This window comes from Streptopelia decaocto (assembly GCF_964273445.1).
Source record: "Streptopelia decaocto genome assembly, chromosome: 2".
In the NCBI taxonomy this organism is placed as follows: Eukaryota; Metazoa; Chordata; class Aves; order Columbiformes; family Columbidae; genus Streptopelia; species Streptopelia decaocto.
In genome coordinates this window covers 73,349,830-73,375,472 of record NC_138655.1, presented here as the reverse complement: position 1 = coordinate 73,375,472, position 25,643 = coordinate 73,349,830, and the positions used below count along the sequence as shown (strand labels likewise).

Here is a 25,643-nt window from a genome sequence, read left to right as displayed (position 1 = left end):
CTTATTTTGGGTTCTGTTAGAGCTCCACAATACTTGTGGGTTAGACTTCACTATGTCATTGAAGCAAATCCAGATCTGCTGTCAAGGAGTATCGGTGGAAGAAAGAAGAGATTTTACAGAAGATGACCATTTGATAACCTCTGTAATCTGTCTTTGTAATCTATGTTGGCTAAACTTGACCTTCTGAGTATAGCAGCTGAAAAATATCCATGTATGTTACAAATATCCAAAAGGTTGAGGCTGATAACTGTGCATCCGGACTTCAGTAAATTTGGAAGAGACATTGGCCCTTGCATTCTTCTCACAAATATAATTCCCCTGTATTCCAAAGAAGTGCTTTCTGCACTGAGCACGTTTTGCTCCTAAGAATGTCATGCTTTTAGCAGTGCTTAGGTTTTTTAAGTTTTATTTGGTTTGTGGTTCCTCTTATGGTATTATTTGAAAATGAGGCTACTCTGATGACTCACTGATGCTACTTTCTTCACTACTAGGAAAAGAAAGTTCTCCAATTAGTGATGTCCCTGACGATGCAGATGAACCTATGCCTGTACCAGAGGACCTTTCAACTAGTACTGGAGGACAACAGAGTGCTAAGAATGAGAGAGTCTTGGGTAAGATGACCAGTACACTCTGATAAGAAATATTAGTACATAATATGATATGCCAATAATGCTAAAGTACTATATAGCAAGCTGGTAAACAAGCAGGTACTGTGCCTTTTCATCTTGTTCAGCACAGGATTACTCAGTGCTTACTGGGTTTTGTGCAACCTTCTCCTTGGGAAAGGCATTTTGAAGGACAGCAAACCTTTAAATCCACAGAGAAATTATAAAGATCCTACTATTTATCTTTTTTTCGAAAGCATAACCAATTGCACAAAATTCTCCCCAGGAAAGATGATTTTTCATTCTGCTTAGATAATCAAATTTAATATGTGGTTCCAGGTCAAAATTATCTGAACTCATATTTGATAAAAGTTCAGTAAGCTCTCAAGTATTTTGATTATTATTATTGTTATTAATTTGAATGCTATCTTGGATGTTGTCTTCTATTCAGATTTCTCCAAAAATGCTGTATTAGAACACGCATAGTATTAATATGTTTCAGATTCCAATATCTAATCTTCATTTACCCTTTTTTTTTTAACTGGGAGAACTTTAGAAAACACCTGAATTTTGTTCTTTTAGGGAAAAGTTCACAATTGGTAAAATCTCTTGGATTAGTTTAAATTGTTGTCCAGCAATGATTGTGCAAAATGCTAATTCTTCTTAAGGATCCCAGACTCCACATCAAGGACTGACAATGCAGCTGACTACTGCATGCATCAGGTCACATGCATCCCACTAAAAAATACTAGATCATATTACCTGAGCATGATGCTTATTTACTAGTAGGGTATAAAAAACAAAACAAACAAACAAAAAACAAACAAAAAACCCACACCACCATACAAAACAAACCACACACAAACAGAAAATGCCACAATGACTCCCAGAATGTTGTGATCAATTCGCTGTATGATAAAAATATTTCAGGAGAAGTGTGACTATTTAAATATGTTTGTTTATCCACAAACAAAAGTATTGCTCACATTCTTATTGCAAGAACAAGGGTCAGGGTGGAAGACTATTTACAGAAAGATTGCAAGTACCTTAAAATATTTATTGTCTAAGGAAGTCCAATAGAGGATGGTGGGTGGAAAGGAAGGCACAGAAGGAAAAATAACTAAGTCAAGGTAACACAGCAGGATGGTGTCAGCAATAGGAATAGGCCCCGCTCCCAACTCCAGCACTAGCTAGTTGGCAGTGCTGCATCTCATGCATCTTCACTTTATTTACCACTTGATCACCTCTTACCAAAAATGTGAGCATAAAGTTCAGTTCCTACATGCATATTGACATACCTTATGCACAAATTAATTTTTTAAAATGCTTTTTAATAATCTGATCCCCTACGTTTGTTTCTCAGTCCAAAGCTCTTTGGACAAAGTCTTTACTGCTTCTCTGTCAACTCAGTGAAATGAGTTAAGCCCTCTTTCTCCCACAGTAACTAAACCTTCCAAAATATTTAAACCTCGATTTAAAAAATAATAATGTTTTTTAAAAATTCCCTTGTTCAAATTCAAACAAACAGGATTTTTGATTGCATTGAATTTACTGCACCTTGCAAATATCATACAGAAACAGCAAAAATGGAATTTATATTTGCTGATGATGTAATGATTCTGCCAACAGTTCAATGATATATCAATATTAACACATATTAGAAGTTACTGTAATAAAAGGAGGAGAAAATGTTATCTTTGTCCTAAATATGTTAAGCTCCATCTGTTGTTCTCAGTAGTTTCACTTTGTGCACTCAGTAATAAATTAGATTTTCCATGTTCTGACTTTAACATTTTTTTCTACAGCCCCTTTTCTATCCCTAGCTCTTTCATTCTGAAGGGTCATGTCTTGTAGTGAGGCATTTATCATAGTTAACAGAAACAAAGACAATTCACGGTACTTGTTTTATGGATGATCTTAGCTGTAGGTATCAACTCCAGAGCTTCCAATGTTTGTCTTTTCTGTAAAGCTGCATACTCTCTCACCTCTACTACTGCTCCTTTTCCTAGCCCTAAAATAACTTCTTTAAAACAGTATACTGAAAAAAATAACTCTTCTTTTTTAAAAAGAGGCTCTGAACACATGCACCAAACATATCAGAAGCCATATGATTGCTATGCACATTCTGGATCATCATCAAAAGAAAATCTGTTAGGGATAAACTAGTTACTTGGGAGCGGTGTTTGGCCTATATGATCCCATAGATGTATTAGAGATGAAGGGGACCCTCTTTTGATGGAGGAGCTGGCACAGCAGTGTAGACAGCCTTGGTGTTCAGTGCAATGCTGTCACCCCTAAGCCCTAAGATCTGTTTCTCATCTCTCTTTATCACCAAACTTAAGTAGAAAAGGATGATCTTAGAGAGTAGCTTGAAGAATGATGGACAAGTGGGAGACTATTGTAAAGGTCCACTGATACTATACATATCTCATAGCTGGGAGATAGACTGTGGCCTGTGATAACAGACAGGTAATACACATGAACCGATACAGCCAGGCAACATTTTTTCTCTGTATGACTTTCCTAATGTCCCATCTGCTTCCTTCTTCCAAAGGGGATCCCCTGTGCACTTTGCTGTATTTCAACATATGATTTACAGTGCATTCCACTTAATCTGTAATGCCCTGAGAGATCAGTTGTCCATATAGCATGCACTGAGGAAGGGTAATTCAAGTCAGACCTTTATGGAAGAGGACCACTAGGTTCTGGAGGACTTTCTTGTACACGTAGTATTATAGAGGTAACAATGGAAATTGCGGGTTTGTTCAAAGAAAAATGTAAGTATTTATGTCATCTTACTAAAATTAGGTGAGAAATCTGCTGTTAATTTAATCAGCCTGTGAGACAGAAATGTTCAAATGACCGCCTGCTTACTCAGATTTGAAGTAAAACTTCATGAAACCTTTAACCCTGGAGTCAAAAGTTTAATTACATTTTTCATCAATTTAGCATTTTAAAGGTCAAAGATTAGGGGAAATAAGCTATTTTTAGAAAAGAAAGATAGGCTCTAGCTCCTCTGCATGTTTTCAAATATCTTCTTTCTTGCTTCTTCCAACCCTAGACTGAGACTTGAACATGGTGCTATAGACCTGATAGAGTGAATCATTTGAATCATCTCTCCTGCTCTGAGAGTGAAGGTGTAGCAGACTTCAGAAGTTAAAGTACTCAGTTCACTTGCCAGATTTTATTTGGTGCTTTCAGCTTTTGAGTGTCTCACTTAAAATCACTAGAGAGGGTGGAAATTTCAGAAGGGAGGTTTATGAAATGTATGTTTTGACTTGTGTCCACAGGCAGAGGTATCCAAGACATTAGTTGTTTCTGACCGATGCAAAAATGATAAGCAGGTGTGAAAAGCTCATTTGTGGAAGTAAAGTAATCCACAGTTTCTAATAATAACACCAAGCAGCACAGCAAGACAGAAACATATTAAAATACATGTTCTGGTCACTGCTATGTCTCTTCATTTCCTTGATGAGCTTGTGGTGTTTTAAATGTTGTAATTCCCGGAATGCCATTATGTGTTGAGCAGCTTCCTCCTCCGAACTTCATTTCTGCTGCTTTGTCCACTATTTTTTCTTCCTTGTCCTTTCCTCCACCCCAAATTTCCTTCTCAGGCTGATCTAGCACCTATAACTTTTTTATTATTTATTTTTTTTACTCTTCTCATCCACCTGTTCTATGTTTAGTTTTCCTAGAAAACACAGGGAATGTTTTCAGACAAGTAGAGAGCTAGGTTCTCACAACTCTTTAAGGCACTAGACTCTGTTTTGCCATCTCTCTTAAACAGCCTTTGGAAATTTTTATTTAAGTTATTTAGAAATACACGTGCCACTGAAATTACATTCTATTAAGAATTAGTGTTTTGCATCCTGTTTTGGACAGGCAGCCCTATTTCCCATGCTAACCTATAACATAGGAGCTGATTTGAAATATCTTCTGCTGATTCTTACTGTCACAGTTCAAGGTTCAGGTTAAATGTTGCACGCACCTTTTGTGAGTAACCAGTATTGAACATCCTGTATGTGGTAGACGATTGCAATTTAGGTCTGTTTCTGCCCTGGGACAGTATCCTAATTCAAGCCATGTGTCAGAAGCTAATGATTCAGTGAGCTGTAGATTGGACCCTACTTCATGCAGAAAAAAACATTTGCTCCAGTGGTAGCATTTGCTTAGAAAGACGAGTAGTACCTTCCTTTATCTGTAACTGCCCTTACTGTAGCTGGCCATCAATAGGTTAAAAACAAAAAAACCCAAAAAAGCCAACGCCATCTCACAGTGTTACTGGCCTCAGAAAGAGGCTGTGGGTTCACCATTTCTGCATGGGTAGCTGTCTGATGCTGAAGATGACCATTTAGACTTCCAACACAGAAGTCAAGGGTTTCTCACTGAAAGTGATCACCACCATAGTCACAGATAAGCTGTAATACGTAATGCATACAGATATTGTTATTTCTTAGAAGAAGAGGTGGTAACAACTCACCTCACAAAATTTGGTTGAAACTGTTGAACAACTGACAGAAGATGCCCAAAATAACAGATCAAGGTGATCCTAGACATCAATAGAAGACAGGTGAGGTTTATATGAAGTTAGAAACTCTATTTGTCTAAAATAAAGGACACTAGTATGGCAAGGGCCGTTAATAGGAAAGAGCTTTTTGACATTTTTCTCCTGTACTGGGAAATGTTACATGAGTGATGTTATCTTTCTCCCACAACCCTGTTCCTGAAGCAGAAGCCTTGGTGCCTGCATCACTGGGAACCTGGCATTGCCTTTGCAGCCTGGTGCCTTCCCTCTGAGCTGTGAGCATTCAGAGGTGGTAACCAGCACGACTAGATAGTTACTGGTGCAATGCAAGTGTCCTCACTGTGAGCTGTTTCGGCGCTTTGTCTCCTTAAAAGGAACTCAACGATTTGAGAACACGGACACAGGCGTTGCTGAGGGGCCACCAGGCCAACCACAGCAGCTTGCCATTACACCAGTCTGCTGCAACTCACACGTAGCTGGGTGGAGGCAGAGTTAGAAGTGTGGAAAGGCTTCAGGCAAAGGGGAGAAGGGAGAAAAGCTAGAAAGGGGAAGTGCCCCACCCCAGATTGCAAAATCAATCCTGTTGCTTGAGACAGGTCCAGCTGCCCTGGTGCTTTTGTAGGGTAGGGAAAGGGGCTGGGGAAAAGACTGCCAGAGCATAACACCTCTGTGCACTCCTTCTGTAGGAGTTCAGTAGCCACGGAGGCAGTGTGTTGTGTATGAGTAACAAAACGAACACGTGGCATGTGTGCACATGTGAATAGGTAATCGTTCAGAGAGCTAAAGTAACCTTGGGGGGCAGGCTGTGTAATGTGTTTTACTTGCTCAGGCTTCAGATAGACATCTCTGTTGCTCACAGTCATGAAAGTGTCTAGAAGATGACGAGCCTTTGTAAATAATTGCTGATAATTGCTGTGTCACCCGACGTAGCCCTACTGGCTCTGAGAGCAGAGAGAAAATTTGTTTCAAGATGATTTGGGGAGCTTTAAGAATTGTATTTAACCCTCCACAATGAAACAGGGCTTGAAAGTCCAACTGAAGAGGCTTCTGAAGGAATTGAAAAACTTGTAACTAAAATATTTTAGGAACTTTTAAAAATAGGGAAGTTGGGAATCTCCCCTCTTGTTTGGTTCAAAGCCTGTATTTCTAGACCCAAAGAACCACTCCCCAGTATGGATGGATATTGTGTGCTCTGAAACCCTGCCAGTATGACATACCTGTTTTTAAGGGGAATGCAGGAGATATTTTTGTCAGGATTATTTTCATTTTGTGTGCAAGACTCTTCTTGGAATCTGTATAGAGGAGGATGGGGGTGCTTTTTGGGAGAAGGAATGTGACAAATTTTGTTAATACCCTTATACATACCGTATGAGATATCTGTTATATACCAGCCTTCAATACTATGTTTTGCATGTGCATAGTGTTAAACAGTGTACTAGAGTGAGGTGCAGAAGACCCAGGTACATGGGGCCGTTGTGAAGCTGAGGAATTAGGCACACTGTAAGTGACAAGCTTTACCCACTGTACTGACTTAGGACTTAGAAAAATGTGCACGAATTTTCACAAGGCCAGTGGAAAGCATCCTTCTTACTGAAGGAAAATTTCTTTGTCAAACTTAAAAATGCTTGGTACAAGCAATGGAGGGTGAATATTTTTGAAACAAACGGGCAAGTAGTTTCCCGAAGGGAGGATGAACCAGCCTGGAAAGGGGAGCTGCCACAGCACCACTGCAGGCTGCGCTACGTTAGCGCAGTTAACTCAGCCGTGAAAAGCCAGGGCAGAGCTACCATCTAAGCAGGCATGTAAAAATTTGACCCTCCGATAGAACTGAAGCGTGTGATAAAATCAAATTCTCGAGAACAGAATTGATCCTAAAAGAGAGTTGCACTTTTCCAGTGATTTCTGTTTAGTTTTGTGAGGAGTTTTTCCACTCCTGGCCTGTTTGGCAGAAGTATGGTTTCTGTTGCCACTATGTGGCAACACAACAGTGCAGTGGGTAGTGAAGCTATGCTTTTTTTCCCCTTATTTCTCCAAAGCTGTATAGCCTGTGGACCTGTGGCCAATTTCATGAACATCTGCTTGGTACGGCTTTGTTTTCAGAGGGGAATATCAGTGCTAAAGCCAGGGAAAGCCTGGGAGCTGTGCAAGTTCTGTTTCTTCAGCACTGAGAAAGCAGTCAATGTTGTCTGAACTGGAGAGGCACAGTGTGTTTAGCTGTGTGGCTTTTAGGTACAGATACTGAGCCTGCTGATCTAATCTGCAGTTAGAGGAAGTTGTCTTTATCTGAGCAGAGGAGATGTGCCTCAGAGATAAGCCCCATTCTAGCTGGGGAGTTAAAATTATCTAGCAGGATCTCAGCCGTGGCTGCAGCACAACTCAGAAACAGAGGGCTCTGGCTAGAAGGAGAGCATATTTTAAGCTGGGGAGAACCTCTGTAACTGCAGCTTGCTAAACCTCAGGTTATTTTAAGGGAATGGCTCTGCATCGGAAGGTTGGATGGACCTCCCAACACCAGCCATCTCTCTATTCTGTATTATTTATTGCTTGCTCTTTCTTGCAGGTTTGCTTTTTCCCTTGAGCAATTTCTCGTTCAACCCCAGTGCTCTTCAGGAGTGCACCCTCAGTGAAAATCTTGGCCACTGGACTGAGGCACGGCATAGGGACCATCTGCCTCTACAGAGGCACCATTTCAGAACAAGCTGCAGTTTTGATTTTGTTCAGCCCCTCACATTTCTGCAATTTCAGCTCCCGCTATGGTGGCTCCCTGGGAGGGGACAGTTTCTGGATGAAGAAGACCTGCAGTGATGCTCTTCCCTCAGGTGCGAGCTCCCCAGGTTCTGTCCCACAGCAGAATTTGCAAACACAGTGCCACTGTGGCTGCATCCCCACACTGGAGATTTGCAGGGAAGTGTTTGCAGCATAGCTGTGCCACCACAGGTTTCCCCACTGTAGGACAAGTTATTTATGGTAAAGAGTGGGGGATGGAGGGAGCTCCTTTTTGGAGCTGTGGTCCCAAAGCCAGAACCAAATACCACTCATTGCAGCAGGACAGAGATTTGTCCCTGAACTTTTCTCATTGAGCCCACTATGTGAGGTTTCATGAAGCCTCAAAAGACAGTTGCTCTGGAAAATCTTTGCTGCATGTGCAGTAGGTAGGTATGCTCGAGTGGCCAGTGCAGGCTGAGTCTCAGCATGTTATTTATGGTGAAGAAGTGTGACCATAACAAGCTGCTAACTTGTTATGGTGGAGCAGCCAGCACCTCAGGATTTTGGCCTCCAGAGACAGCTTGTTGGAAAGTCTGTCCTGCCTCATCTAGTTGCCTCCCTGAACTGGGAGCCAGCAGAGCGGCAGCCCAAGAGCAGGTTAGACCTGCAGCCTGCAATGTGAGACACCTTCTGCTGCTCTCTCCCTCCCCAGTAAGTGAATTCCTTGTTGTAAAGTTGCATGTGCAGGGAACGTAATTCCTAGTAAAGTAACCCATTTGGTATGTGCTTCTCTTTTGTTGTTTCTTTGCACATTTTTAAGTTCATAATAGTGCCTAGTTCTTGTATCCACTGCAGTTTAAGGACATGTTTCCCAGAGGCCTTTAGTTGTCTAAGTTATAGGCATAAGAAGAGATCCCAAGAAGGCATCTAATGTATCATTCAGCCATTAGCCACAGTAACACCACAGGCACTAAATGGAATTTTTGGAAGTAACTCCTGCTCCTTTGATGTAAATAAGATATCAATCCTAACATGCCAAAATCCATACCTAAAAATGAGATTAAGAATCCAATTGAAGTTTTGCATTGAACTAATAAATTCATAGAGAACACAGAATTGCTTCAATTTCCAACCAAAGCAGGGCTGATTCAAAATAATAGTTAAGGTACGTGTTTTGCTTTTTGATTTTCACCTTCTGTTTTGCTCACTTCTCCCCCAAAGACAATCCAGAATTATCTCATTTGAGAAGTGTAATAAATGTAGCAAAAGTGGAGAAATGTGACAGAATGAACTGACTTCCACTCTTCCAAGCCACATATCAGAGTTTAAAGAGAGGGAAAAAAAAAAAAAAAAAAAAGAGAAGAGACCTAAGAGTAAGGAGAACTTTCACATAAGCCAGGTTTTTTTTTTACCCTGGAAATGTTACTTCTGAGGAAGTGGGTCTTACCAGGGTTTTCAGTAACTTCTAGTTTATTTTATGGAACGACATAAGAACTGGCCTGCTCCCTGACCCTTCCTTCATGTAACAGAAAGAATCTGCACATGATTTTGCTCTCCTTGATGATTAAGTAACGTAACAGAAATGTTTAATGCACTGGTAAGGTGGGTTTTAACTAAAGCTGGCGATGCTTTCAGCTTGTGTTGCAATTAATAGAAGAGGAAATATTCATTCTCCCTATTTCATCACTTAAAAGCGTCCTGTATTTGTAAGAAGCTGTGATCAGTCAACATCCCCAGTATGGATTTGAACTTCCCAAATCCTTGGTGGTTTTCGTGTTTTGGTTTTTTTGTCTAAGCTAAGAGCTTTGTGTTCTGATTTTTAATGATGGCTCAGGGTTTTTTTGGAGGGAGATCAGTCCCTTGTCATTCACAGTGCTGTGCACCTCAGCATATTATATGAATTGAGTTATTTAGCCTGCTTTTTTTCTGCTGTGAATATATGTTGCAACGCTCGGAAGTGGTGGCAGTGGTTGGTGTTGAAGCAGGATGGTTACGTTAGCTTTGAAATGGTGACTGCCAGCTGGGGAACACTGCCATTTCTGCACCCCTCGCAATGCATCCGGATTTCAAACACATCTTTCCAGCCTTTCCATATGAGAATTTATTTTCAGAGGAAAACAACACAGGCACATACAGAATTCACTGTGAAAAATAGGTATGCCTTATTGTGGGGTGGACTGAGACCCGCTGCTCGGTTTTTGTGCCCAGATTTGCAAAGGAAAGGAAACATCTACGTCAAATTGATCCATGCCTACCCCGACTCCCAGATGGCTGTATTCACAATTCAGGCTGTGAATGTCTCTGTCTCTCCCGAGCAGAGCAACCCACCTGGTTTCCCCAGGCTGAAGCCATGAACGAAGATGTGAAAACATCCCTTCAGCATTGACATGGCACCTCCCTTTCCGAGTAGAGGTTCACGCTTTTTCCTCCCCAAATCCAAATTATTTTGTGATTGGCACCTCCCATGGTTTGCTGGGCATTGCAGGGGAGGTGGGTGTTAGGGAAGTGTGGAGAAGCCCTAATGGCAAGTGTGGCAGCTGGGACTTCGTCTGCTGCAGGTGTGGAGCTGCAACAACTTATCTAGAAGTCAAATGGGAACTTGGCTTTTCTGGGGAGGGGTAGAGCTTCCTGCCCATTTGTCCACATAATGGCAGGGAGAAATAAAAATGAGAAATGATAATTGTTCTAGCAAAACACTTCAGTGGCTTTGGAGTCCAACACATGTAAAAAAACGAGGAAGGAATAATGGTAATGAGGCATTACCACTGTTGTAGCAACACATTTGTTTAATCTTACCACCATATTGCTAGTAAATCCTAGTAAAATTAGTATTCTACCATGGGCTTATTGTGATGCTAAGTGATATTTTTTTGCTCCTTGCAAAACAGAGTACAGAGGTCTGATATTGTTTCTTCTGTAATTACACATTAATGAGTCTGTACATTCCTACAAGGTGTAACCATTGGTAATAAGCTCTTTTCTGTGTACCATGAAAAAGACTGATTTATACAATTCATGATTTAGCTCTTGTTGTTAGGGAGACAATGCAAAAATATTTCTCATGTCTGAAACTTTTTGTAAGTCATTTCTTCTCTTTAATACTCCCCTTGAAGTCTGAAATGGCAATGTATTTTCCAGCCAACAGGAGCCATTTATTCCATTTGCTCTCTTTTACATGTGTAAATACACATGCGTGCATGTACATACAAAGATATGTCTGTCAGCAGATATACAATTATATGCCTGCAAAGTTAAATTCCTCTGTGTGCATATCTGTGTAAAAAAACTAAAAAATAGAACATGTATGTACAAGAAGATTTATCTTGAAAGCTGAACTTTTCATTCTTCTTAAGCGGGAAAGAAAAGACCTATCAAACATATTCTCTGCTAAACACGTCATAAAAATATTTATTTTCAAACCTAAAAGAGGAAAAGGTTAGTTCCTGCTAATTTGTCTGTATCCTTATAAGAAACCTAAGTGGAAATTCCATTTGGGAAGTGGGGAGCAGTTGAGGAAGACCCAGTGGTACCCGTTGTGGCTTTTGCAGTCTGTGTAGATCTGCTAGGCTGAGGTATCTGTGAAGGCAGTCAGGGTCATGGTGCTAAAAGGGCCACCAGGGAGTTCATGAAGAAAAGGGGAACTGGGGAAAGGAGAGATGTGCACCCCCTCCTGATCTTTCCCACTGGTGTTCCTTGCTCAAAGAGATGCCTTGGAGAGGCTCTCCTGCCCGCTGCTGCTGGCTCAGCAGTGAAGGTGTACATGGGCCCTTGGGATCCTCCTCTGCAGTTCATAAGTGCTATTCGTTCCTGCTTTCAGATGGTTTATTCACTTTATTTCTTACAGTGTTATTCAGGCAAGGTCTGTAATGTAGAGTGAGAGGTACACTGATGAAATGGTTTTTTTCTAGAGGATGCTTTTACAGTCCTATACCAAATTTAGGATTGCACAGTGAAATTTTTTAGGGGACATCTGTTGTTCCTCGTGGCAGAGGGATAGGTGGCTGACATATTGAAATAATCTAACGGAAAATGCAGATAAAATATCTTGTATCTCTCATTTGAGATACAGCTTTCCACTAAAAGCTGATGGATGCCTAACTCGATAACTTTCTTAGAGATGTTTCAGTAGCTGAGTTAACGAATACAATAGTGCAATTAAAAGAACCACTGTAACAGGTGTAGTGATGGACCCTTCTGCTCTTCCATCCTGAAAAGCGACAGTGATATTCATGGAATCTCTTTATGCACGTCTCAGGGAGCTACAGCTGAGTGCAAAAATGTTACCCCTCACAAAGGCCAGCCTAGTTGAGCAAAATGCAGTCCCTGGCCTTCCTGTGTGAGGACTGGTGTTTGCTGTGCAATGGTGGGGTGTTTTTTTTCACCCCTCTGTTTTACCCTCAGTGACACAGAGCACAAATAGTTATATTAGTTGCATACTTCCTGAGAACACAGTGATCCACACATTCAGGGCTGTGGGTTATGTTTTTCACATTCAGGCATAGGATGGGAGTTCATCAGATAGTGGTGGGGAGCTCTAGCAAATAGCACATTTGCATCAGCAGAAACACATTTCACAAGACTTGCTGGGAAGGTTTGCCACAGCATGCCATGGTCCTGCACTACTAACAGCCGCTGCACATTCATTCGATAAAAAAGATGACAATAGAAAATGAAACTTTTAATGTTCTCTTCTGCGAACACTTGAGAAGCACGTTACCCCAAAGGCGTGAGCCTGTGGCTCACATCAGCTTCGCTGGGACTTCATGGTGCCTTTGAGATAAAGGAATTTGATGCTGTGGATGAGCCATGCTTCATTTGTCCTGGTGGCAAGGAGAGCTCTCGGCTCTGATGTAAGTGACCATCCTATGTCTAACAGTTTCCAGGAGTTCAGAGGATACTGGGATTACTCGAATTTGAGCACCTTCTGTACTCTGAAATATGCAGCCAGCACAATTTCATCTTTTTGCGTTAGACAAAGCAGAAGCAACTTTCTTTGAGATGCTCTCCTCCAAATGAACAGAGCATCATTTGTAAGTCCCATATTTTTGTCTCTGGTTGGTGACCAGCTTACCAGGTAAAGGTTAATTTTCTGAAGACCAACTTGCTGCACACTTGCTACAGCCTCTGACAAACTTGCCTGACTGTGACCTGTTTCAGCCTTTAGAACCCTATAGCCCAAACTGTATTTCCAGACGTGTATTTTCCTAGGTGGTAGAGTTAGCAGGATTTCATTTGCTTTCTTGATCTCATACTGTACTCCACAGTGCAGCACAGACATCAGAGTTTACCTTAGTAAGAAATAGCAATTTCTGTAGAGTTGCTTTGCATTTTAATGGGAAATATTTTTCACTCTTTCCATTAGCCTCACTCTTAGTCCAGTCACACTGTCTGGGTGTTAATATGAAATTTGGGTGCATTATGCATCCTGGATTGAGTAGTACCAATGCACTCCCTGGCTTGGTAGCAACAAGGAGTTGCAACTTTGTAGTTCATGGGAAAAAGAAGGTTTCCTAATGTGTAATAGCACACTAGGACACACATTTAAGTGTTTCTATGCTTAGAATACTTTGTGTTTGATAAAAAAATGCAACACAATGTATGTTCCTTTGCAATATTCGAAAAGTGCTTTGAACATAAACTGGGCTTTAAAAAGTGACAAAAGGATTCCTCCAAGTAAAAGGCACTTGAACTGTCTAGGACACGAGACTAGGAGCAGAGAGGAAGTTTGACAGAAACTTTGACTGCTAGACACTTTCAAATATTCCATAAATGCTGAGAGGGCAGGAAATGTTAATGCTGATAGTCTGAACAGATCATCAGCCTTTATGGAAGGCCAAGTTTTGGTCACTCTCTGAATGTCTGGTGCCAGTTTTCACATCACGAGTCTTCTTGTTGAGGATAACTGTTTGTCTTCTGTCCATATTATTTCCTGCTGTTTATGTAAGACTGGGAAGGAGATTGAATTAAGCTGTGGGTGTTTCTACTGCAGTTTCTCTCCAAACGCTTTCTTGTTTTATCTATGAATTTGTGTTGTGGCACAGGGTTCCTGGAAAAGGAACAGAGCCCCATTGCTCTAGACGTTGCACAAACACCGACAGCATGCCCCAAAGAGCTTACAATCTAATTAAGGCCATATATACATGATGGATTAATTAAGCCCTGCAATTCCTAGCTGGAGTAAGTGTGAGGCAGGGCACAACAGGCTGTAATCGATTCTGATGTGGAATCTAAACCATGAACAACATTCGGGAGACCAGAGAGCAAATTTGTTTTTCTAATAGCTGCAGCAAAATAGTCTTGCATGTTCTTCTAGAAGGCAGTGGGATTGGTTTCGTTCAAAGTACTCAGCTTTCTTTTAAACGATGTGTCTCTTTAGCTTAAAAAGTGGGATTGAAAGATATAAACCAGGTAAACATAAATAAATGAAGGATTTGGTGATGGTACATGAGGGAACAAAATAAATATTGGCAGTAAATTATTAGATCATTTTGACAATGAGGAAATAATTAATTTTGGAACTTCTAATTTGTCTAGATCTTAGCACAGAGGAGCAATTCACTGTATCACTTGGAATTTTGTAGAAAGGGAAGGGCTGATTTCCAGCTGCATGCTTGATTTGTACAGGCAGAAGTCCCGGGTCATGCCAATGCAATGAGTGAAATCACAGCCTGATGCCACCATGACAGAGCAGTGAGTGAGGCTGGTCCTGGAGGGTGGGCAGCTGAGGATAAAGTTGGGATATAAGTCCAAATTTCAAGACGTCAAACCCATACTCTTGTCCAGGTTTTTCTTTTTGCTGAGATGTTTCTGAAAATCTTTTGCATTACAAAATTTGAAAAAATATATACTCTAGCAATTTGTTGTTGAAGTGAGATTTTACACCTCATAACCAAACATGTATGAGAAGCACTATGAAGCTGATGGTGATGACACAGTTTTCAGTATTTAGTCATTTCCTACAAAAAAGGTACAGGCTGAACCCCTCTCATTTCCTTTCTCAGACCACTGATAACTTCTGTCCTGCTGGCTGCAGTGTGGCGGGAAATTAAAACCCGGGTTGGATATTTTAAACAGCTTATGCACTTTTTTTTTGCTTTTTTTTTTTTTTTCTTCTCCTTGAGGTAGTTGCCTTTGGGATTTTTACAGCTCTCTTGGAACAAAGTGGTAGCATGGGAAAAGGCCAGCTGAGGAAAAAATATTATTCCTTTCCTACTTCTTTATCATTAGTCTGATGAAGAAAAAACCTACTTTTTGACCTTAAGAAATCTCAGATAAAGGAGAGCTGGCTGAGCACTCCAAGCACTTGTTATCCAATATTTTATAGATGCAACTGAGGTTTATTATGCTGGACAATAATTCTACCTTTGTATAATTCTGTAGTAGACTTCACGGATTATGGGTAGTATTTTCACAAATACCTAAGTGATGCAGCCTCTTGAGCTACAACTGCTGTCTACCCCACAGTTCCTTGTCACCTTCTGTGACAGGAGAAAGACCAGTGTATGTCCAGATTTCTGCCTCATGTGTTAGGACACTTGAGAGGCAGGTACCAAGATGTAGAATTGAAAAGAATTGAAAAAAGTGGAGATAGGGAAGTATGGGCACATGATGAATTAAGTGCCTTTCCCATGCCCACACAGGAAGCTTGTGGCAAAGCTAGGAATTAAACCTTGATTTCCTCAGTCTGCATTCAGTGACCTGTCCCTCTTCGAGGCCGTAAAATTTTGTTTCTTATCTAATTCTCTATAGGCTGAAGCAGAAAACTACTGCTTGTGAGGAAGCCAATAATTGAAAGATAATTACTATTTTTAATCATGAGAAACTGAGAATAGTTCTGGACTAAGTATTGCCTATTTCTGTTATTACTGAGTGTTCTCTTTTTTCCAAGTTTACATCAGCAGAAAAATCCCCTTGTGGTATCGCTCCTTACCAAGCAAACTACTCATGCCTTTCCTTATGGCTAGGATTGCAGTAGAGGCCAATGCTTAGCTCTTTCCAGGTGTCCTGGTTTAACAGTAAGTAACATTATGACAAGCTTAACAGGAAAATTACTGTATTTCTGCCTCTTTTGCTTTGTATTTCTCACCCAAAATCAAATATAAAAACTGTGTCCATTTGCTGTGGACAGCATCCATAGCTAAGTTCTCTCTTACCATACTCATTTGACTTGACATAGCATTGTTTCTTGAGCAGCTGCATGACTGGGTTTTGTCTTTGCAAACGCTGAACTAAATAAAGAGGGGCTTCACTGAAGTTAAAACCAGACCAGAACTAGCAAAACCAGAAGAAAGAAGGTCATGATCCTCAAACCCTAAATATACACCAGCCCTTCTCTGTAATAGGGAGGACATGACAAGCTAGGCAAAACCTTCACAAGTCGTAGTCCCTCTCACATACACGTACATGGGTATTACACAGCTTGGTCACCTTGCCACTTTTAGAAAAATAATGCAGTGTATAAACTATGCCACTGTGAACTAGAGGTGCTGGTGCTTCATCTGTAGGGAAGTGGAAGAGCAGCCAGAGCTGCAGGATGGGACATGCAGTGCAGATCTCCACCAGTCCCAACATCTAAGGGACTGTTGCTCTTTGCAAGACGGAGCTGCAAACTCCTTCCTAGGCAGGTAAAGTCATCTCTCCTCTGTCTGACACATTCCAAGATACATTAACTTTAGCTGAAGAACTAAACACTGATCGAGTGGCCCTGAAGATATTTCCCAACTCACAGATAAATGCTAGGAAAAATAACTGACCCTGTTGATATTCTCTGTGCCAGAGTGTTTCAAAGAAAGTGAAGCCTCAGCAATACCCATTTCTTATCACCTCCTGACAGCCTTCTTTGTGGAGGAATAACCACAAATGGTTTTGAACAAGCTCTTCCAACAGGGTAGCTTTCCTGCAGTGATGAACAAATAATTATACCACAGTAAACCTTTGTGTAACACTCCTGTCTTCATTTACAAGTGGGATTTCACCACTATCTTCCTGAGAAGCTACAAAATTCAGCTAGATAAAGACTATTAGCGTTGTGATATTTATAGAGTCATTTCTCAAATTTTTACTTTCTACTCAGCTTTTTATCAGACAAATTCTTGATGAAAAGTCCTTGAGAAATGGGAGAGTGTAAAAAGCTGGGTCCCACTCTGTTCTTAAAGAGGTTCATGTTCTGCTTTGTGTCTTTTTTACCTGCAAATGGAGAAGAGAAAATTCTTCATGTGAATTACAAACACTTTCTGCTGCTCCGGCCAAGTTTCATTCTGAACGAGCAGGACAAAATGGTGTGTGATCTCAGTGGAAGGACTTCCTAAGTTGACTGCTCCATCCACTGTCAGCCGGGCAGGTTTGCCCAGTTAGGCAATCCCTACTCTGCCTTAGCCAATTTCCTTCTGTACCCTTCCATCACTCTGTCCTTCCTGGCTGCCTTCAGCACATAAAGCCATTGCCTAATCAAGACTTCTTGCCCTGAGGAGAGGCATTTTGAGGCCTTTTCTTAATGTTCAATTTCCTTCTTTTCTTTCTGAGAGCGATTTGAGGAGTCCCTCCTCTTGATTGTTCCGAAGAGAAGCAGGGTGGGGGGGTGGCTGTTTCAGGTTTGGTGCAGTCCGGCTGCACACAGAGCAGCACAGTTTGGTAACTGTCTTAAAGAAGAGTGAAAGGAGAACACAGGTCACGTGGGTGAAAGTCAGAGAGTAATAGTAATCTAGAAGATTTCTGCAGAGGCAGAAAAGGCTTAAGATATATATATATATATATGTATGTATATATATGTAAATATATATATATATATATTTGTGTGTGCTAAGCCACCAAGTATAATTCCTGGTCTGTGCTTCCCTTTCTGTCACTTCTCCATAATTCTTAGCATTTCGGTTGGGCTGCTGTCTCTTGGCTGCTTCCTCTTTTCCTGCTTTCCTACATTTCATTATTTGCCCTTCTTCCTCTTCAAGTGCTTTTACAACAGAATGAGGAGGATGTGGAAACCCAGTTACAATATGACACACACAAACTGCAGTGTCAAAACTACAGCTCTTTGGTTTCACCTCTGGCACTGTACAGAAGCAGGTCATGGTGGAGAGGCAGGAGTAGAAGCTGAGGGAAAGAGGGGAGAGATTTGTGAATAAGGAGGAGAAATGACAGGTCACAAGGTTTCCAGCTCGGGAACTTGGGATAATGGCTTTCCACATAGTTTAAAATAATCCCAAGTTGAATCATCACTGTGTCCTTGAATGCAAAGGAGAGATGGCAGTGTGTGGTAGTCTAAGGGTCTCCCACAATACTTCTGCTGCAGAGAAGATATAGCCCTGACATGTTTCTGAATTTGCCTCTAGAGATATGAAAGCTGAACGGACCTCTAGGTCTCTATGGTGCACATCTCATAGCATTGCCCTTTCAAACAAACAAACAAACAAAAACCTCAAAGGAAAAATTATTCTTAGTGCCCATGTCTGTGTGTGAAGTAAACCTTTGGAAGATGTCGTGGATGAAAATGAGGAGTTGCTGTATCTTTCTTAAGATATGAGGCAGCTGGGAAGACTCACTTCCATGGACTTTGCTCTAGCTATTTCCTAGTAGCTCTAATTAATAGGTGCCCTTCCCTTCCTCTCTCCTTTGTTATTTGTCTGGGTTCTCCTAGAAACCTTTCAACTTGGTTGATTTAGATTTACATTATAACAACTGGTGTAGGACTTGCTCCAGACTTCTAGACCATGACAGATGCTGGGGAGATAAACAACTCTGGATTGGGAGGAAATGGGTAATATGTCCAGACTGCTCAGTGTGTTTGTGGAAGGAGTTAGAGGAACAGTAGATAGAGGTTTCCTGTTAAGCCGGACAAGGGGGAAGCTGTGATGTTTCTCAGCTATGGCTGCGATTGGACTCAAGTTCAACAGCATTCTCAGTGTGGGTTTTCTGTTTCTCCACCCACCATGAGAAGTTCAGGTTGTCTTAAAAATCTGAATACCACTAAAAGTAAAAGAGACTTAAGCTCCAAAATAATCTAAATGCTTCAGTGTTTACCTCCACTGCCACACAGTTGCTTGCAGTCCATGGGATGCTGCAGCGGATCAAGAGTTTGATAATCTCCCTCTCCTGTGGACTGGCAAGCAATGCCTGAACCAACTCTGAGCTTTGAATTCAGAATATGCCAATACACGTCCTTTTTATTAACTACTTCTCCACTGGTCAACTTACAGACTATGACAAACAGAGTTTGTAAGGAGCCAGTAAATGCCTGGGTGAATGTGTATGCTAAGCAGAGGGTGGTCCTGATTTTCAGAGGTAACTGGACACCCAGAATTCAGATATGGAGCTTGACATAGCAGTCTGATTTCTCTGTGATCAATGTTTTCCAGGCTAACCTGTTTTCTGATAATCTATTTTCATTAGTGTCTGAAGTTGGAGAAACCCAAAACTTTAGTTGCTTTTGTAAAAATCTTTTCTTGATGGACAAATGTTAAAAAATTGGTAAGCATATTAAAATGAGTGGAAGAGTTTAAAGAAATTCGAGCAGTATTTGAATGCTGGTTAAACCATCTTAGGTTATTCTCTTCTATACCTCAGACAGAAATGAAGGCCTTGATGGAAGAATTTCTGTGGTCTGTGTTACGCAGGTTTCTCCTGTTCATAATACTTGGTTTTGGGCTACTTATGATGATTTAGTCTAGAATGGTGCTGTTGGAGACCATTTAATTCAACAACTATTATTTTGAAAGCCTTTTTCCCCTGGAGTTCTGCCAGCAATATTGGCTTGGATGTTTTGTTGATCTATCTGCATTAAGAAAACCGTTGCATTTTGATGAAAGATAGTGATACTCAGCATGGTGATTGTGACTGTTTGAAGATAGTGATCTTGACTGTGTTTCCAGTGAGTTTCAAATGTTGGATTACTCGTTCAAGAGAGTGGTAAAATAATTTTAAAATGTCCTTTTACATTCACCAGACTTAAGCACTGCTGAAGATTTGCTCAGAGTTTGAGGAAGCTGCGCCTGAGTGGATTGCTATAGTAGCCTTTCTCCTCTGAGTGCGTGATAATACTTGCTCCAAAAAGTCAACTAAACCTCAGCTTGGAGTTCCCTTCTGCAGCACAGTTCCTTTCTGATTTTGAAGACACCCTTCAGGACAGGAATAGGGACTCCTAAATTCAGTAGTTTCAAATCACAGCTGAGATGTGTTTGCAGAGCAGAGCTAGGAAGTTCAGCTAAGATGCTGTTCCTAAGGTAATGTCTTTTACATACAGATAATTCTTTAGCCTGAACTTCTGTCCTGTTTTTCAGCACATCTTTCTCAGAAAACGTGGGCTTTTTAAATAATCTCTCCTTCTTTTTGAGTAAACTGTTGCAAAAAGCTAGTGGAATCTAAAGTTTTTTCTTAGTATTATGTTCAATGACCCAAAGAAACAGTATACAGCTTTGCAATTGTTGGATGCCTCACAGAAGAGGAATCAACCTCAGGGATGACTTATAGCACTAATAATGGTTAAGCTTGGATTTTGTTCAGGGAAAGAAAGAAGGGCTTATGTTTTCTGAGGTAAAAGCAAGGAAACAGCAGGCATGAAAAATGGCCAAGGAAGTGAGGAAAGACAAGTAGTATTTTTAAAATGTGGACTGAACTGAGGCTGCAGACTTTCAGAATGATCCAGATCTCTGAGTGTTTGAGAGTGTCCTAGCATCATTTGGGGTTTCTTGCCATTTCAGTACTGAGGACTGAGGATCCAGGTCCCTGTAGCAAAGCATTGGCTGCAATACACAGTGAGAGAGAATTAAATCTGTCCATGCAATTTTCTCGTCACAAGCTATCTGGTATGTTCACATTCAGACAATTTCTTTAGGATTTGTGTAGAACAATTTATGCCTCTTTTCCAGAAGATGTAGATTAGGATGTCCTTTCACTTGACTGTTGAGGACACTGTAATCAGGTAAATAGCAGTTTACGTTGCAAAACCTTCTGGCAATGTTTCTACAACCCGAAACGAAAAAAACATTGATAGCCTTGGATGGATACTTCTAGAAAAAATAACTGAGCATGGAGGATTAACAGATATAGAACAGGTTACCTCAGGGTTACCTTTGTTGCAAAGTCCTGAGAGAGACCATCTACTTTATCACTCATGAAGTGATGATGACATTTGATTTATTATACTTGAGTCTAAAATAAACTTTCAGTATCCCTGGGGGTTTTTTTGTTGTTGTTTTTTGGTTTTCAGTTTTGGGTTGGTGGGTTTGTTTTCTTGTTTGTTGTTTATTTATTTGGTTGGTTGGTTTTGGTTTGGGGTTTTTTTTACCCTGAGGGAGACACAGAGGATTGGTTTTTTTTACAGTGAGGGAGACACAGAGGACCTTGCTTGCCAATTTGTTTTCTGAGTAGGCAGGATGATAAAATTGTCATAAAAGTATTTCCTCTCAAGTGCTGAACTGGCTGTGTTCCTGGGTTCCTATTAATTTCATGCTCCGACCTCTTCTTGAAAGAGGAGGCTGACAGTGCACAGGCTTGGCACAGCACCCACAGGCACCTCCCCAGACCTAAACACAGCTGCTTGGTCTAATTTTAGATCTACTGACCCTTTGACAGCTGGGGAACTATGGTCACTTGTGCAAAATAGCTCTCGAGACATCATCACAGTAGCTAAAACGTCCCTGGTTAAAGTCCCTGTGTCCATCTCGCTGACAGCGAAGGCATGGCACATTAAATGTCCACATGGGTGGACTTGTGAGGGCCCGATCTTGAACCAGGGTCACTCTTTGCCATGCCATGGACAAATTTAAAGATGTGTGAGCAGCTCACTGAGCTGGAGCATGAAAAGGGGAAGATTTACAAGGGTTAACTTTGCATTCAGGGCAAGGCAAATTTAGGTGCTCTGAAGCAATACACAGAACAGTTCTTGTCCCTACCTGTCCTTCTGCACCCTCACACACCACACTGGCTTTACAGAGAGCCTAGGAGCTATGTCCTTCCCTTCCCACCACACACCCAAGGATACTTCATTGCTCCCAAGTGATAGCTTTCTTCTGCGGCCTAACGACTATCTTCAGCTGGTACAGGTCTGTTCAATACCCTTTGTACATGTTTAGATTTCACAAAGTTTTCTTTTTGGTCAAGCTAGCTTAAAATTCCCCTTCTAGCTATAGTTCATATAATTTGTATGTAACTGATCACCTTAAGTATGTAGCTGTGCTGCACTCATATTTCTGCATTTGTTAAGCCCTTTGCTTTGCCTAGGGATCCCCACAGTAACCCCTGAGTTTGCAGCAGGGTAAGGACAACTTCCAGCCATGATAGAATGGCTTCATGCAAGAACCTGCCTGTCTCTCCCATCTGTGAGGAGCTTCTTTGGTAACCCTGTTAAATCTCAACATAGTTGCTACTCTTCTCCAAAACACTAACCTTTGCAGGTTCACACTCTTTTCACATTCTCCTAGGCTGCCATTAGCTAGAATTCTGTTGCTTCAGTTGAGGACAGGTCAACACCCATGAATTTCACCAAAGCACACTTTGTGGAAGGATTAGAGAAGGAGGATGCCTTGTAAATGTTAGATTATTGTAAGTCTGAGGCTCTGCTTCCCTTGGGTAAATGTTGCTGTGTGGGTAAGAGTATAAGCCACAATGTTTGTGCCTATAACCTTTCTGGAGAACACAGCTTCACAGGTGCCAGACTCGGCACATTAACACATGTATCTGCACAGATGTTCTTGTGTGAGACAGGAATGTTTTAATATATTATAGTGTTTGTACCTCACTGTTGTGTATTGTTACTTGAGGTTACTTTGCTTTTTAAAATATTCTTGCTAAATGCCCCTTTTCTACTTCTTCAACATTTAATGCCCATATTAAAAAAATCTGATGGAAGCAGAAGAGACAAAGGCATTGAGGATGAGAAGCTCTATTCTTGCTGTCATTTGTCAGCAAACTTTTCCCCCCAGTTTGAAAATCTTCCCATCTTACTTCTCAAAACAGCAAAGCATCAGTAAAGTCTGTTACTGGCAAGCCTGCAGCAGTTCCCTTAGCTTCTCCATCATGCAGACAGTAAAATATGCCCTTTGTATAGAGGAAACATGGGTAACACATACATGTGGAACTTAAGAAATAAGTTTAGCATGGTTTTTCTTGATAATGCCCTTTCTCTTGCCTTTAAAACTTTGCTTTTCTGGTAATTCAGATGATGAACATCAAGCAGCCAGGTAGTTAATAGTCCTTCGAAAAAACAACTTGAATCCAGTACAAGATGTACCAGCAAGTTGCACAACAAAGACAATAAATACGAATTAGATCAGCCCCTTGGCTTGGTTACAGATGGTTTCCTGCTGAAACACAAAATCAGAAAGATACATGAAAAGCACCTAGCTTCAAGGGTGCAAGTAGATTTCAGGGGAATTACTTGAATCTGTCTTTAACCTGTCCATCTTTACCAATGCACTAGAGCAGGGGTGACAAACACATTTTCACTGGGGGCCACATCAGCCTTGCTGTTGCCTTCAAAGGAATGAATGTAATTTTAGGACTGTATAAATGTCAGAGTAGATACATTTATGCAGTCCTGAAATTACATTTGGCCCTTTGAAGGCAATGGGGAGGTTGATGTGGCCCCCAGTGAAAATGAGTTTGACACCCCTGCATTGGAAGATTCCCATAGGTACGTAATGGGACATTATTGGGAGTCTGCACCATGGAGCAAGAGACTTTTTGCACCTAGAGAGGACATACTTTGGTGGTTGTATTCTTCACTTGTTTGCATTCCCTGTGGTTTGATCTCGTTGCAGCCCCCGAAAACCACATTGATGGGTTTTGCAGTGCAGTGAGCACCCATCCCTGCTCTTTGCTGCAAAAGCTGAGACGTGTGTGTCAGCAGGCGTGGGCATCGGCACCTCCCCATGGGTATCTGAGTGGTGGGAGGAACTGTCAGTCGCCGGCCATGAGATGGGTGGAGCTCCTCACAGCGCTTGTCCTATGGGAGATAGCTTATCTGGGGACGCCTGAGTTTCTGGAATAATATATATTTGATCAAAAGCCAAAATTAGAGTAGGGAAGAAATTGGCTGCCAAGGGCTGATTGGCACTTGGAGTCAAAGGAGGGGCAGCATGGACCCCACAGGGAGGATCTCCTTATCCGTCGGCACCAGTCTGCTCTACCTGCAGGTGTGCCCCAGCGGTTCCTGCTACTAGTCTTCTTTCTGTTATTTTCGTTTCACTTTAAAAAGCAGCTGAGAGCCTCTCATCAAGAAGCCTTCATTTTTGTCTGTTGCCCTCTCTTCACCATGTTGCAGCCTATGGTAAAGACTTGGGCTCTTTTGAGAAAAACGATGAGGTGCCAGCACCATGTTGCTGCTCTGTCTTGCCAGCCTCAGGTGTTCACCTCCCACCGTGTGAGTCGTCTCTGTCCTGTCACACAGTGAGTGCTGGGTCCTGTTTAACAGAAGCCCTACCTAACAGCTTGTGCAACATGGGCTGCATACATCCCCTTTTATTTATTGATGTGTTTCCTTTTGTCTATAGCAATTGAATTGCATTGTAGGTCTGACTTTTTAGGCAATTCTTATCTGCCTCTAATTTTCAGCATTTTACACATGCAGACACCACAAATGCTTGATTAACTGGGCAATGCAGTGCTATGTGTAGAAAGGAGAGGGCAAAACAGTCATTATTACGAGTACTTGAATGGATCCACTTTCTCTATAGCTAACTAACTGGTTAGTTTGAATCAGTCCCACCTATGTTGTGTTGTGTCTTCTGAATTTTACTGAAGAAAGGTTGAGGCCATTGCATAACTAATTATGGTTGCTCTGCCCAGACTTTTTGTTGATCTTTCTTACATCTACATGATTCTTCCTATAACTTCAGAAGCTCATAAGGGAAAGATACTATTAATGGAAGAATAATTGAGGTTTGAATTTTGTTGTTGTCAAGCCTAGTCAGTGAATACCGACTCCTTAAATATTCTGTCGACAAACAACTTGCTTGTGTGACTTATATTTCTGAGAACGACATCCTCCATCCTCAGTGCTCTTGTGTGGTAATAGAACTGATGCCACAATAAATGACCATGACGTAAAAAGAAAAGGGGGAAGGTTTGGATTTCAGGTCATAGCCAAGTGCTAGAATTCAGTGCACTGTAACGAAATAGAATAGCTGTTATGTTTTATATCAGAAATAACAGGTGGTATTGCTGCCAATATTCTGTTTTCTAGTTTTTGCACTTATGTAAACAGTAAGAGATCCTGGCTGGTTTTGTTGACACATATTGAGGTAAATTTTTTTTTTTGCCTGATAGGCTCTTTTCATCTTATTCCACTTTTTTAGCAACATTTTGTATATGTTAGAAAGGGTAGTGCTGAAGGTTTTCTCCTCCTCACTGTAACAGTGCTAAGCCACTGTGCAAATCAGCCAGGTGTTGTTGCAGATTCATCTGTCTGCTGCTTGAATAGTTATGGTGCCTTCATGAAAATCTCTTGTTGGAGTTAAAAGCTACCACTTAAACAACAACTAACATCAACAAAATACTTCTGACTTGTCTTGGAATAACAAACGAGCCATTCAAACAAAAAAATACATACATTTAAATTACTTGAAACAACTCGAAGAGAGGTGTCTTTGCTGTTGGCTACAAAGTACAAGCAAGACATCACACACACCAAAAATCAGATTATCGTGGTTATTTCCAAAGAAAGGTTAAAGGCTAACTTCTTAAAGGCAGGTGTATGACACAAGATGCAGCTAAGTACCTACTGGGATAAAAGTACTAAAGATGCTCAAATCCCATTAAAAATCAATGGGAGTTGAGGAAGTCCATTGTTAAAATGCCCCCAGAAGCTACAGTGT

The 25,643-nt window shown here is 41.1% G+C and overlaps 1 protein-coding gene across 16 annotated transcripts in view; it reads left to right on the top strand.

Moving 5' to 3' along the window:
- IKZF1 (IKAROS family zinc finger 1) overlaps window positions 1–25,643 on the top strand; it is a 70,780-nt gene that overhangs the window by 18,905 nt on the left and 26,232 nt on the right. For all 16 annotated transcript variants that reach the window (XM_082043840.1, XM_082043841.1, XM_082043832.1 and 13 more), the window contains one exon: window positions 492–611. In XM_082043840.1, coding sequence (XP_081899966.1) covers window positions 492–611 — 120 coding nt within the window. The remainder of the gene's footprint in view (window positions 1–491; window positions 612–25,643) is intronic.